This window comes from Cinclus cinclus, chromosome 19 (genome assembly GCF_963662255.1).
Source record: "Cinclus cinclus chromosome 19, bCinCin1.1, whole genome shotgun sequence".
NCBI classification, from domain to species: Eukaryota; Metazoa; Chordata; class Aves; order Passeriformes; family Cinclidae; genus Cinclus; species Cinclus cinclus.
In genome coordinates this window covers 1,642,240-1,657,152 of record NC_085064.1, presented here as the reverse complement: position 1 = coordinate 1,657,152, position 14,913 = coordinate 1,642,240, and the positions used below count along the sequence as shown (strand labels likewise).

Genomic DNA, 14,913 nt, shown 5'->3' with positions numbered 1-14,913 from the left:
CCTCTGCAATAGCTGTGGAAAATGCTAATGTCTTAAAACATAAAACTCATGAATTTCTGTAACAGAGTTCAGGCACACTGACAGAGAGCCCACCCAGGGGCTCCGTGCTGGGAGCAGAGGTGGGTGCACAGATCCCACTGCCTCTGCCAGGGTAAGATTTTCCACACCTTTAACTCTTGCACTCCTGAACTATGGTTTAATCTTTCCAGGATAGCGCAGCACAAGAACCATCAGGACTGCCATGAAAACAAGGCATCCTGGCAGAGAATAAATGGTGCTAATGAGCTGAATTCCTCAGTGTTGCAGCACACACAGAGTTCCCTACCTGAGCACTGTGTGTAATGGCTTCTTTTTGCTGAACTGTCATGTAAGACAAAGCGTCCGTGGGCTCGCGCTCGCAGGGGTCGTGCAGCCCCGGGCCCCCTGGCAGGGAGAGGAACGGGGATTACTGAGGGGAACGAGCAGCAGTGTGCACACAGGGACTGACAGGGCAGCTGAGCCCAGCTGCTGCACAGTGGGCAGCACCCCTTCTCCAGCAGGGAGTCAGGCCTCACTCAGCTCCAGCTGACCCGAGGTTTTGTACCCTTGCAGTGGCCACAGACCTTATCAGGATAAACGCTGCACATGGGTGATAACATTAACTGAAATCAGTAGGTCTGGAAGAAAACATGATTTGGATAGATATGTAGATCTCAATGAATTTGTAGGAACCAGATAATCACTAAGTCTATTTACCTGCAACCCCTTAATGAGGTAGGGCTTAATTTATAACAAATCTAATATTCCCCGTTAACTTCTTCTGCAGCGGCAGTATCATTCACACAGTGGCCACTATGCAAAATGCTTTCTTTTCATTTTAATTTTAAAGAAAAAACATTTATTTCACTCCATGGCAGGTTCAGAGTTCACGGCAGGCATTTCTCATGTAATCCTACAGGAACAGCTAAATGTTAAGGTGGGCTGACCATCCCTTTGTGTTCCTGGAGTTCATTTGGCCCCTTACCAGGAAGCAGAATTCCAGATGCCAAACACTCCATCACTCGTCGCAATGCTTCCCCAGCGCCCAAAGGTCTATTACAAGTACCTATAGATTTTTCACATATAAGCTCGAGTGGCTAGAAGACATTAAATTACGATTAGTATGGACACAAGGGTAACTGTGACTGCAGTTAAAAATGAGGGGGCAGAGGGGATGAACATTCACACCAGGTCATTTTGTAATCCACTACAGGTCTAAGGGACAGAGATCTGCCCCAGAGGACGCCATGTCCTTGAGCAGGGCACATGTCTTTGTCTCCTGCTCTGAGTCACCTTTCAAGGATGCCAGCTGCTCTCCACTGTCTGCCCAAAAAGTCATAAAGGAGGGGTCTCTAAAGTCAAGTTAGATGAACGTTCTCCTCTCAGAGGGTTTTCAGGTCCACACATCACCTCTGCTGTCCTACAGTGTTCCTCTCCAGACATGCAGAGCAAACCTACCCCAGGAAAGGGCAACAGCCGCTGGCAGGAGTGGCATTGTCACAGGAGTGGGATAGTTTTGGAAGATTAAACAAGAGGGATGGAAGGCAACAAGTGGGAGTCCATTGCCAATCCTCCACGATGTGTGAGGCCCACAGCAGCGTGTCCCTTTCCATGGGATCAATGTGTCCCAGGCTCGAGGAGTTACTTACACAGGGAGTAGTTAATGGGGAGCAAAGGAACAGGGATGGAAGGACGAGTGTCATACAAGACTCTGCTTTCTCCAGTCCAGACACTGCTACAGCCCTCAGGAGATCTGAGACCTGACCTTGTGGCCTCCAGTTCTTTCTGTACTTACCCAGCCTTTCAGCGGTGCCCATGTGGGGACTCTGTTGCACAAATCCCGCAGAATACGAAGAACAATTACACATGATTTTAGTCCATTTGCCCTGGCCTAAAACAAACAAAATGATTCCAATACACCTGCAAAAGCCTGGTATTCCGTTTTGCTTTTCTTTTTAAATGCACAGAGTCCTGGGATAGATTTTGTTTTAAATTATTATTACTTAATACTTAATCAGCTTCATGCAAAATAAAAACACTTATATAAAAGTACACTTGAATTTAGAGAGATGTATAAAAAAGGCAGCGAAATGTCAAGATTGCTTTTGTAGCCTCATGACAACTCTGGACCAGCTGACTGTCTCCCTGCCACGTTTGCCCTCTCACAGTACAGCACTGGGTTGGAATTCTAGACCTTTGCTCTAGGAGGGACTAGTCAGAAATTAAAGAGGCATTAAAATTAAAACTGTCTCAAATTAAACCTTGCAAGGCTACAATAACAACAAGGTAAGAACAAAGAGCCAACCTGAAACCATTTGGCGTGCCGCAGAGACGCCAAGGCCTCCAGGCATTTCTGCCTGTCCAATAAGTCCGGAGGATCTTTCATCGCAACATTATCTACTGGTAAAAATGGGATAAAAAGAGACAGATACAATTTGACCAAGGGGTTTCTGTCACAATACAAAAAGAGCGGCAGCATCTCAATGAGATAATAAGACTCCCAGAATTTAAGTGCACCGTGTTATTTAATTTAAACAAGCCATTAAAGGTAGTAAATGTGCACGTGTGCAACAGAAGCAAAGGCATTCACTCCTTGTAAAATAATAGTAATAATAAAGATGGCCACTGCTACAGACAATCTGGGATCTTATTAAAAATGTAGAACACATTTCAGGGCAGAAAATAGCTCTATAGCACTTTTCCTTTTAATTTTTTTTCTGTTGGGATGTATTGGGCATTTTTTTCCTCTTCTTTGTGACTTATTCCACAAAGGTGGCACAGAATTTCAAAGCTTCTTGGGACAAGAGGAAGATACTCTCAGGGGTTAATAAAACAAAATGCAGTAGGTAGAAAATTAAATTACCTCCATGCAATTGTTGAGAATTCCAAAGGAAAACACGAAATATATTTTAAATATTATTGCATGAACAGTACTAGCCAGTATAATTCAATGGAAGAATATACAGGAACTGCTAGTACAATGCTTTAGTTAGATCAGTCTTTCATATAACCAGAGCATATGAAAGAGTGGGTTTGGTAAGTTCCAGGTCATTAATGTGTTTGAGAGGAAGTGCCCTCATGTAAATGCTTCCCAACAGCAACTGAAACCAACAGAGGAAATTCCAAGATGGATTTGAGAGACAAGACACTGGTATTTTCTGTCCAGGTTTACACCTTTTTGCCTTCCCCAGCCTCCCTTTCTCTTTATTAACCAACCTGTAACAAACTGCTTTTAGCAGCCACATCCAATTCTACATTAAGGGGAATTGTCTATCGGTTCTTTCTTTCATATTTATTTTATTTTAATCCAATGGAGTTTGTAACATCCAGATTCTCTGGAAACTCAGTATAAATGACAGATTCTACATTTCTGTGAAGTCACTTTATAAAGATACTGGTTTTAGCTGATGTTGAGAACAACTGAAATAACAAAATGAATCCATGGCTTAACTAAAACCTTGAATATGACATTTTCCTATGAATACATAGTTACTCTTGACTTAAAAATAAATAATTTGGAAATACACTCTTTTCATTATTCATAATGGTTAATTCTCCAGGTCTTTAGAGACCTTTGCAGAGCTGAATGAAATACCAAATCCATTCCAAACTGAAGACTCTGCTAGATGAGCAAAATTCAGAGAGACATCTAAAATACCAGGACAAGTTAGGAGGAAAAAGTACCATCAGTTTGTTAGTGCCATCTCCAAGGACATTTTCAGGGGCTCCTTTGGATGGGATTGGCTGCATAAGCAATTGCATCTTTAATGTTAAGGCTGCCTCTCCTAAGCCATTTCCTGGGAAGGTTACTCTGGTAAAAGCACTTGATGTTATGATGAATAAAAGAGCCCAAAGCAAAAAAAAATCCCACCGGTGTAACACTGAACAGAACCAGTGTCTTGTCTGACAGGTGATGGTTGCAGTTCACAGCTGCTGACTCAAGTGCTATAAGCTTATTTTCTAACCCCTGTGAACTTCACAGCAGATATTTGCATTGTTTGTTATTGCCCTCATCAACAGCATTCCAGGACTGGGATTAATCACTCCTCTTGTCTGTTTTCCAAATGAAAGCTGCAAAGTCTCAAAGCTCTGTCTTTCTTTGAGCACAAAAGGTCACTTTGGAACACAAGATTTGCTTCTAAATTTCTTTTGCAGTTTCGTTGTTTTCAGGAGTGACATCTGTAGCATGGGACTACTCAACATCCATCTGGGTAGTTGTCTGAGGAAACTTCACTGCAGACAATACAAACATCTGCTTAAAGCTCGGGTATTGTATCAAACAAGTACTGTCAATGAATGATCAGAATCTTATTTTAAAACGTTAGAAATGGCAAAGGTGACTGACTGCAAAATCATTAATTTTTTGCAATGAACTGGAGCTCAGTGTTGTATGAGGCTGTGTGTTGCAACCATTGATAAAGTAAATTAATTTTTCCTTTAAACTAAAAAAACAGACAATACATGTCACCTGTCATTCAGGTGAACCAAAAACGTCCTAAGAGTTGTTTCAACTATTTAGAACTGTACTTGTTCCAGGATTATGACCATTTTCCAAGGTCTAATTCACAAATACCTTGGAGAATTTTGCCAATTGCTTGTTTAGCCCCAGTGGCCTGATGTTGCAGTCTGCCAACTTTTGGGTGCAAGATTCTATTAAACAGAAAGATGAAGAGAACAGGCAGTGAAGAGGGCGAGCGGCTTGCAGCGGGCTCCCTTCAGACCCCCTCGGGAGAATGGCATGTTTCTTCATGCTCTGCCAGTCAGGAAAGTGAGACCAAATCAAAATTTTCCAACAGGATTCCAAAGCTTTCCTTTTTCCCCTTGTAGTTTTAACAAGGGCAGTGATCCAAGGAGTTTAGTAAAGAGTAAATTCTAAAGCCTTGATGTTAGCTCACACTATGCAACGCAGAACCAATCCCTCAGGAATTCTCTCCCCACTGCTGTAGCATTCTCTTCACACAGGAGCTGCCAACTCCATTCATTTGAGCCATACGAGGAGCCTTGTCTTCTCCAGAGAGGGGAGGGCAGTCTGGGGCTTGCTGCCCCTTCAGAGGCACTTGGCTCCTTGGGAACATCACTGGCCATGTCCTGCTCCAGGAGCAGCAGGACTTCAGCCCCACTTTGGGGAACCAGCTTGTTTGTAATTACATCTTTGTTGTTACTGTACGTTCAGTAACAACAACTGGTTTTCAGGATACAAGGTTCTGGTCTGGGAAGCCCAATTTATATTTGATGCTGTGACTAAAAACTCACTTTCTTAAAAATTTTAGAATTTCAACTGATGCAGAATGCAGGCAAATTTAGGTGCTTGACTTCTCAACATGAGAAAGCAGAGCTTTATGGGTAGCTGTTTGTGAGAAACACCAAAATGCACACACACACAGGGCCACTATTTATTTTTGCTAAGGAGCAGCAAAAACAAATAGGACAAACACCACATCTTAAACATGAACACTTTTCCAAAGAGGTGGGGACTGAAGAGAAATCCAGGAATGTTTTTCAATACATTCTGACATCAGGGCATGAAGGCACACACAGCATTCCTACAGAACAATGGGAGCACTGGTAACGAGGGCGTTGGCCTGACCTGGGTTGTTAGAGGACAGATTAGTGCTAATCCCACCACAGAAACCTTGGTCAGTTTTCCGCAGGCTCAGGAAAGCCTGGGCCTATCTTACATGGAAGATGAAAGGCAAGTTCAGCAGCACTTTGAGCTCCTTCAGTCCAAAGAGTGCATGGAGCCAACTGACAGGTTTGTAAAACTGCATAGGAAATGTGTTTACATTTGTCTGACACTATTCAGGGGTAGTGGAAAAATATGGCAGTGCTTTGGAGATCAAGGTGTTTTCACCATTTTCTCCAATTATTCTCCCTTGATACTAGACATGAAACTTTTTTGGTCTGATCTAAGTGATTCCAATCTAAATGGTTGGAAAGATTACAAAAATAATGTATCCCTCCCCTTTCAACTTAGTGACATCTGCATAATGCTCCATATACCTTGAAAAGGAATATGATAAATGTCTCTGTGATGAATCAGTGCCAAGGAACCTGGTAAAATGAGATCCATATCTATTCCCCATCCTCAGCAGCTGCACAGAATGACAGTGTATAACCAGTTCAGGTTAGGTGGTAAAACCATTTTAAATTTTAAAAATATAGTAGAGACTTTTAAAAACATTTAAGGATAGTAAATATTACTTAAAATATTTAAGGATGCTGAAAAACAATAGACCGCCTACATTTTAAGCATGAGAAAGCATAAAAATTCTAATCCTTCTTTAGTTTGAGATTAATTCAGAAATTCCTGGACTTTGCTGGCATAACAGCATCAATTTTTACAAGAAAATACTTGGGCAGAAGCCTTTGTGTAAAACTGTATCCCCTTGTGGGAATCTCAAATCCTTCACCATCAGTATTTGTCCTGTACTTTGTGCTCTCTCATGAACATGGATGAGCTGCAGCAGCTCCAGGGCTGGTCTCAGCATCTTGTGGGAAGCTGAACAACTAAAGCAATATGCAGTTTATTTTTAATGGTCTTGGAAACAGCATTGTTGCTAATTTGAGAATAAACAGCCAGTGTAATTAAGGGATCTTTGCCATTCATCTGTTCTGTAAGATTTTTCTGCATTCAGCTGCTGCCAAAGTGTTACATGTCACTTGGAAGGGGATCCTTCCTGCCATCCCTCCAACAAAACGAGGACAAACTGACCAACATTTCTCATCCCGTTGGAATTCCATGTGGGAGAGGGAGGAAGCAAAGGACTTGTGGCAAGTCTAGGAATGGGAAGAGAGCGACAGGAGTTCCCTAGCCCACACGGGCCCAGCTGCCTCAGTTGTCATGACAGAGAGTGGCCAGTTGGTCAAAGGTCTGACATCATCCAGTGGCAAAGTTTCTAGGGATAGGTTTGGGAAGCGGAAGCAGAAATTACTGAAAAGATTTTTAAAATACAACAAAGTATGGCTACATTTGCTCTTCTCTATTGCTCACAGTCTGTTTCCAGCCTCACTGGTACTACAGGCACCATTCCTGCAGCACGGGCACGGAGCTGTGTAGGACACCACGGTGAGGGAGAAGGAGTGGAAAGGACTAAGTGACAATTTTCTAGAACTATTTTGCTCTAAGGACATGAGGTACAACGTTCAATTCAGAAGCAAAAGTGCTGTATCACAGCACCATAACTTCAGCTGTATCCCAGTTAGGAAATTCTTAAAGCCAGAAACATACACATCATCAATCAATAAATACTGAGGGCCAGGATGATACTGGCGAGCTTTGCAGAGAAAGGCTTTTACACAAAGAGAAACATTTTTGTGAGTTTTTCAAGAAACTGTGAACCAATCCCACTTGACTGACTTAATTTGCAAACAAGACTGTGCAGCGCCAGGTGCTCAAGAATTAAATAGCAAGTCTGAAAGAAACAAGAACTAAGGTCTAATTGTATGTCAAAATTAACACTGTAGGAATATTGCTTGCAAAGGAAAGCTACACATATTTACACGAAAATTAAGTGACTGCTGTCTTTTTAAGGCCCAAATAATGCAACTTGTGATGGCAATAGCCAGTCTAGTCAGTACATGATGCACAGTTAAAAACCTACTTCCCAATTAACCCTGTGCTGCACAGTCAGGACATTTAGCTAGAACAGTCTTAAAACCAAGTTAAAACGCTCTGTGTACCTCCTTCCTTCTTCTCTGCTTCATCTCGGATGAGAGGGGATGTGAGTATCACCTTCAAAGTGAGCTTGGGCTCCTTTGTGTTATGGATAACAATAGCTGCCTCATTTACATGCTCCTCCACCAGATACTTCTCTTCTGTAAGTTTCTGAAAGTCACCAAGAAAGATTTCAAGACTCTCCCAATTGACTGAAAAAGTGAAGAATCTGTACTGCCTCAGCTAATGAGAAGGCTACAGGGCACTGCAATAACAAAGGCAGCCTCGCCTCCCTTGTTAAAAACAAAAACATTTCTTTTGCAGCCAGTTCTATAACTGCCTTACAGTTTGCTCCATTAATGTGCAGTGGATTGGAGTTCTCTACAGTGATCTCTCTGCAGGTCTTTCAGCAGCCCTCTGGGATCTCTCACCCTGCAGAAGCACAAGGGCAGCCACAGACAGCTCAGGGGCCTCCAGCCACTCCTGTGTGGAGTCTGGGTCAGCAGACTGGTGGTTAGGATGTCTGTTCTGCCCCCTTCCCTGCTGCAATCTGCTCTGCAGCTGCTTTACTGTTGGGATGAAAATGGCTGAGCATCTGCTCACCATAAGCCTTCCAAGCAGCAAAGCAGCAGCTCCTGAGTGTCTGTGCCTCACTTGCTCCTTTTGTCCACTAATGGGCCTAAACCCTCCTTTACCTCCAGCATCTGACCCTCTACAGCCTCTCCTTGTCTTCCATGCCCACAACAGTTAGAGCATTTCAGGAGTTACAGTCCTTCCCCACAGGATCTTACCTACCTGTCCCTTGAATTTACTCAGTCTTCACATATTTTAATTACATTTATTCTCTCATTCTATCTCACTTTATTTGAAGTACATAATAACTTCTCACTTTCAACCCTCCTCATTTCATGCCTCATTACAAGGTTTATTCTTTAATACTCAGTACATCCCTATCATTTTCAAACAAGTAAAATTTACTCTTTACTACTCAAAAGATCCTTTGCATTTTTAGCTATGGATAGGGCCACATCTCTAGGAACAACATTAGCTCATTAAAACAAGCCCTTTGTGTGAGAAAATGAATGGTGAGAACTAACAGCTGTCAAGAATGGTAAGACACGAGGAGAAAAGCACATCAGGAGAAAAGCAGATCGAGTTTGGTTGTGGTTTGGAAAGGGGCACTTGCAGTGGAACATTTGAGGGCAGTTCCTTGGCACCAGTGTTGGTGAGCCTGGAAGCTGGACTGATTCCTCAGCCTCAGAACTCTGTCACAGAGGTGGTATTCCTAAACAAGCTGCAATTTGGTGGATGCCACCATCGGAATTAAGTAGCCATAAATAAAAAAAATGTGAGCTCATGATTAACATGAACCCAAGTGAGTGACTAGCTAAAGTGACATGTTCTCACCTTGGCAGCACAGAGGGGTTTATGTGGGAACAGCCCAAGCAAAGCAGCTGAAATGGGGAACTGCAGGTTCAGGCAGGGGACAACAACAGGGACTGAGTGACACACTTGAGCAGGGAAGGTTTCTGCAGTTCAGCTCATGTTGGGTGGACCAGAGCATCCAAACCCACCCTGGGTTAGTTACACACGCAGAGATCCGCTGCCCTCCCAGGGAACTGACAGCACAGACAGGAGCAGGGCAGCAACAGCAGTAGGAGCTTGTGTTTTGTGAGTAAGGACTTCATGTCACCACGTTAAACATGTCACATGTCCCAGATGCTGTCCTAGATTCAGAGTATATTCCTTTATATCACTTGTCTTTCCTGCTGGAACAAATGCCAGCCTTTCCCCAAATAGCCCTTGCAGTGCTATCAGCCATTGTGGGAGGACTGCTCGAAATGAACTCACCTGAATTTGAGCTGGGAGATTGTCTTTAACAATACATAACAAGGACTTTGTGGGTTTTTCTTTGCACATGAGAACCAGCTCCAGATCCATATCATCTTTGATCAGCAAGCCCTTTGCAACCAAGCCAATTCTCATAACGCCACATAATGTCCGACCACCTTGATCCCTGGAAATGAAGCAATTTAGGGTAATTAAAATGGGATTTTACTCTCCAGCTACAGTTTAGGGGAACCTTTAAGAGCCACAGTAAAGAATTTTCAAAGCAACATAGGGACACTTAATTTTTTGAGTGCTGAGAAAAAAGACTGACAAAAGCCAGTTTTGTAGATTAGGATTGTTTAAAAGCATGAAGTAAGATACAAGAAATGCTTCTTTGACAGGCCAGCACCAGCTCTTGTCTCATCCAGTTGTCTCCAAAGCATTTACTGCACACTTGGTTAATTTTTTTATAAAAAATCAGCATCTATGTGGGGCTGAGTCGCCCGCTGGGGTTAAACTATAGCAATAATGGAAAGTAATGGAGGCTTAGGAAACTTTGCTGGATTATAAAAACTTTTGTGTATCAGACCTGCAGGAGCCCCCAAGCACATGGCTGTCAATTTGCACTGGTGTGTTCCAGGGAATTGTATTTGCTTAAAACCGCTGAAAGGTTTGTCTGCTAAATGCCATTTCACAACACCACAGTAAAACAAGCAAAGAAATGGAGAGCAGCTGCTGCCCACACTGGGCTCATTGCCATTCCCTGCACTCCCCCCACGTGCTCCCACCTCAAAAAGTCCAAATATATCCCCCTCCTTCTATGAACATTCATCTGCAGCAGACCCAGGTAACACTATGACTTATTCAGAGGAAAGGAGCCTTTGAGAGCTGCACAGGGACACGTTGTGAGCTGAGGCTTCACTCACTTGGCACTGCCTTCTGCAGCTTCCTCCTTGGCTTCCACATCACCCTCACACTTTGCAGACTTGTTCTTTTCATCCATCCAGTCAGAGACATGCTTAAGGGCACATTCTACTGTTGAGACCATGTTCTGGACAGCTTCAAGCTCCTCTGGAGATGGATAAATGGTTGAATGTTTCACCATTACGTGGCGGTCATCGTTAGCAAAAGATCGGATCGATCTCTGTTGTGGAGTGGGAAACAGGAAGAAAAGAGAACAAAGTTATTGGAATATTGATAGGACACAGGACATTGCCTGAATGGGAATCCTGCCTGCCAGGGAGGGTGCAGACTAGGCATAGCATGTGGAAAGGAGGGTGGGCAAGGAGACATGATTCTTATTTTGTAAAAGGCATCGATACTCTCCAAAGACAATTCTGTGTATTCTGGAAGTGCTGAGTGCAGCCACCCCTCTGTTTATGCCACAGACAAGAGCAGCACACCTTGGAACAGGCAGCCAAAGAGCCAATTCCTCCTGGGATTGCTGCTGCTGCAGATGAAGTCACGGGTAGTACAGAACTGTGAGAGGCTCAGGCACTGCGCAGGGATTTACAAAGGCGTGAATGAAGATGAGAATAAAGGGTAAGAGACTGAAATTTCTTTTTAAAAAAAAAGATTTAAATGAATAGGAAGATGTTAAAGTGCTAATTTTAAAAGTCTGCAGTGAAACTCAGAATCCTGACTGATGCTGCTGAGGGAGGTAAACTTCAGTGGTTGGGTGACCTGTGCTAGGAAGTTTAGAGTTGGCTGCAGACTGTTCAGGTGAGGCTTTTTTGATCTAAACAGTGCCCCAGACCAGCTGTGATCACAGCACAGACCTGTGGCAAAGGCAGCAATAAGTCTTGGTCTCTACAGACATATCAGTCACTGCTGAAAGCCTCCCAGAAGAGAATCACCAACCAAACCCCCTCTGTTCCTCCCATGCATTAAGCACCTTAATGAGGTGTCATTTCACCCCTACTTCATGGGTTTGTAGCTCTACCCACTCCTAAGGGCACAAAGGGCCTTTGAACAACCTCAGAGGCCTCTGAGTTGGGTCCTTATTAAGGAACTGTCCGTGATTTCCTGCTTTATTGCACTCCCTGTGTCATTTCCATTGAAGGTCATGACATCATTCCCTTCCTAATTTTTGTGTTCCTACCCATCTGGGTAATTTGGGCAGTAACAATTCATCCATCAGGGGCTGGTTTTATCCCCTGCAGTTTGATAGGCTGCAGAATGCTTCCAGGAGGTCCCTCTTGTGGTTATCCACAACATGGATACAGCCGAGCTGCATTTAACAATTCACCCACCATCTTCTACCTCAAGAAATCTCAGTACTACAAGGGAACAGACACAAATTGGTAATCCCTAATTATGAGACACATTTTCTTTTCTAATGAAGAGAGGCTGACAAGATAAACTCCTCATTACAATTCAGACCGAAAAGAATGACAGAGTGGGACACTATTTAAAATATATTAACAACTCTGCTTTGCAAAGTGTTCTTTCTCCCTTTCACTCTGTAACTGGTAAAAGTCTTGGTTTAGGTCTTTTTTTTTAAATACAAACACACAGCCTACCTGCAGCAAGCAGCCACACAAACATTAGCAACTGTATTTAAAATTTACTGCATTTATTCTCATTTCCATTCTCTCAGTAATAACCTTAGAGGGCTTGAAAATATAAAAATAGGTTTAAACTGCTCTCCACTCATATTGTTCAGGAGCTGAGTAGGTTTATTGCCTTTTTGTGAACACATTTCAGGATCTCACCATCACAATACTTCATACTCGCACATCTCCACAAATCCCACATCTCAGGCATTTCTATTTGCAGCCAAACCCAGGCAAATGAGAAGTGACTCCTCACTTAAACCAAACACACCGGGTATATTTGGCTACACCCATTTCATCCACTACATTTCACACTACTGTCACGAAGTGTGCACAGAGGCACCTTCAATCAATCACACACATGGACGTGAATAATCAAAACTTGCTTTTGTGAGGTAGAGGTGGAAGGGGAATGTGAGCATTTGGTAATGAAATCTGCAAGTTCAAGGTCACTGATGCTGTTTGCTACAGCCTGCTAATGCCAGTTTTATTAGAAAACCTTATGAGCATCCCCTTCGTTCGTAGTTAATAATTCATGTACTGCAGGCTCACAAGAACACTCTCTGGCTTTAAGAGGCTGACAATACATCAAACCTTGCTTGCTTTGCTCAGAGCACACGGTACCATCCCTCAGTTAGTGCATGGTCAGAAAATCCCCTCTCTGGTTTCATCAGGCCCCGTGCAAGCCTGGCAGCATAAAGCACTTTTAATGCACCCCTGTGAAGGACAACAAATACCTACCATGGTTTGTTAGTATTTCAGCTCTCTCTCCCTCCCTTTCTCCTTTTCCCTCCTCCTTGGTGTCTTTGCTAAGCACTGTTTTGCCTGACAGAACCTCTTCATAAGCCTCTCAGTCCCCTGACAGCTCAAGAGTTCATACAGCCAAGGTGCTCTGGGAGTCACTTTCTCTAATTCACCTGCAAAAAAAAGAGAAACAACTTGAAAGCAGCAGTGATGGCGTGTTAATTCCAGAAGTGCTGGATGTAGCACACGAGGCAAACCACTGATCAGAGCACCCCAGCTTCCAGATGGGGCACTTACTGATCCATTTATATATCTGAGCAAACAGATGTCACTGTGGAAAGCAACTTTTTGTGATGTGCCCACATGCATGTAACAACTTTGCCATGCCAGTCAGAGCTGATCCCAGCGATGTTTGCCAGGCCTTGCAATACCAGCTACTGGGATGAGGAAGACAGGAAATCCAACGTGGCAAACATGCTCTGTGTGAAACCAGCTCACAAAGTCTCTTTTTGTGGCAATGAAAGTTAGGAATCAAACACGCTACATTTATTTACCAAGAAGTAATTCTCTGTGGAAATCCTCAGTGCAGCCCTCAGTCTTGTCAGATGCTGCACAAAAACCAAGGCTTCAGGTTGCAATAACTGCAAGTTGTTATTTAAAGACAGACAAACACATTCTAACAAACTGCAGACGTCAGACTTGTGAGGAGCTGAAATCACTCACACCGCCTGTGCTGCCCATGCACTGCCTTTCCCAGCACACAGCATGGAAAAGATCCTGCAAGAGCAGCCTTCTTGTACTAAACTGGGAAACAACACCAGCACTGACAGCATAAAACTGCAAAGAAATGCTCTGTGAGAGAGAAGAGCAGAATAACAGAGCAGGTAATGTGAGAGAGGGAAGCATAAGCTCACTGCTCAGCAAGACACTCTAGTCCTTGCAGAAGATTCCTGTGTTCCTTCCACTACACATATTGTTGCATCAGCTCCCCAGTAACGTTCTGATGTAACTGGAAACCCAGTCAGTAAATTTCTGCAGATTGGCACACACACATAGAAAATGTTTTCTCCTGTATGCTGACCCCCCCTTCTCCAGCAATGCTTTCATATTGTGTGTCAGAGAAGCCTGACATTGTTAGAGATTAAAAGCATGTTTGGCAACAGCAGAGGGATAGGTGAGATGACTTGAAAGCTGAGGAGATACTTAAACCTGTGATGTGACAGGGAATAATTAAAATGTTGCATCCCACAGAGATTTGAATGTGACAGGCGAAAAGGTAACAGCAGATCCTACTTCCCTATTTCCCTGGTTAGGAACAAATAAAGCAGGTTTACAGGACCAGTAGCTTTGGCACCAAAGGCTTGATAGTTGTTTGTATGTCACACCACTGAACTGAGGATGTAGAACTGGGTGAAACAAAAGGCCAGACAAGAACACTGTGCAGGGACCTGTCTGTTCCAGCAGCTGAAAACTGCCCAGGAAGAAACCCCAAAAGAGTTAAATGCAGTCAGACTAAAAATACTTGGGAAAACCAAGCTAATGAAAACCCTGACTGACCCCACTTCTCATCACAGAGTCTTTGTGCCCACTAAGGTGCATGAACACTCTACCAAGCTGCTCCCCAGAAGAATCAACAAAGGGGATGTTCTTTCTCTTAAGAGATCCTGGAAGTCAGACAGGAGCAGCTGGGAGGAAAACTATGCAAAGATCACTGCTTTGGCAGTATTTATTTTGTGAACTAGTCATAAGCTCCTCCACACTCAACTGCCTTTCACTGTCTCCAGAACCAGCCAGACTCTTTACAAGGTCATTTCGCTTTTTAATAATATTAATAACTTGAGTCAGCAGATAGCAAACTAGAGAGACTTTTATGAGACACATTTCTAGATAATCTATTTCAAATTATTTCTCTCTCCAAACTGAATTCCAGCTATCTTCACCTACTCTTCTTCCCTGCTCCCACATTTCACATTTTCACTTTATCTTCTGTGGTAGCTGTAACTTGGCAATTCCAGGCAGAGAGAAGGGCACTGCAACGTGTTGCTGACTTCAGCATATGCCCAGTACAATGTCTCCAGACTCCAGCAACACTCCAGCCCAGCCTTCCTCCCA

General features: G+C 43.3%; 1 protein-coding gene across 7 annotated transcripts in view; it reads right to left on the bottom strand.

Moving 5' to 3' along the window:
- STRBP (spermatid perinuclear RNA binding protein) overlaps window positions 1–14,913 on the bottom strand; it is a 51,548-nt gene that overhangs the window by 16,695 nt on the left and 19,940 nt on the right. For 6 of the 7 annotated variants that reach the window (XM_062505628.1, XM_062505633.1, XM_062505632.1 and 3 more), the window contains 8 exons: window positions 12,799–12,974; window positions 10,429–10,646; window positions 9,524–9,689; window positions 7,699–7,843; window positions 2,324–2,418; window positions 1,814–1,909; window positions 1,004–1,115; window positions 326–423 (listed from right to left, as the gene is read on the bottom strand). In XM_062505628.1, coding sequence (XP_062361612.1) covers window positions 326–423; window positions 1,004–1,115; window positions 1,814–1,909; window positions 2,324–2,418; window positions 7,699–7,843; window positions 9,524–9,689; window positions 10,429–10,646; window positions 12,799–12,801 — 933 coding nt within the window. In that variant the 5' untranslated portion in view covers window positions 12,802–12,974. The remainder of the gene's footprint in view (window positions 1–325; window positions 424–1,003; window positions 1,116–1,813; window positions 1,910–2,323; window positions 2,419–7,698; window positions 7,844–9,523; window positions 9,690–10,428; window positions 10,647–12,798; window positions 12,975–14,913) is intronic. The other variant, XM_062505630.1, reaches the window with a different exon arrangement.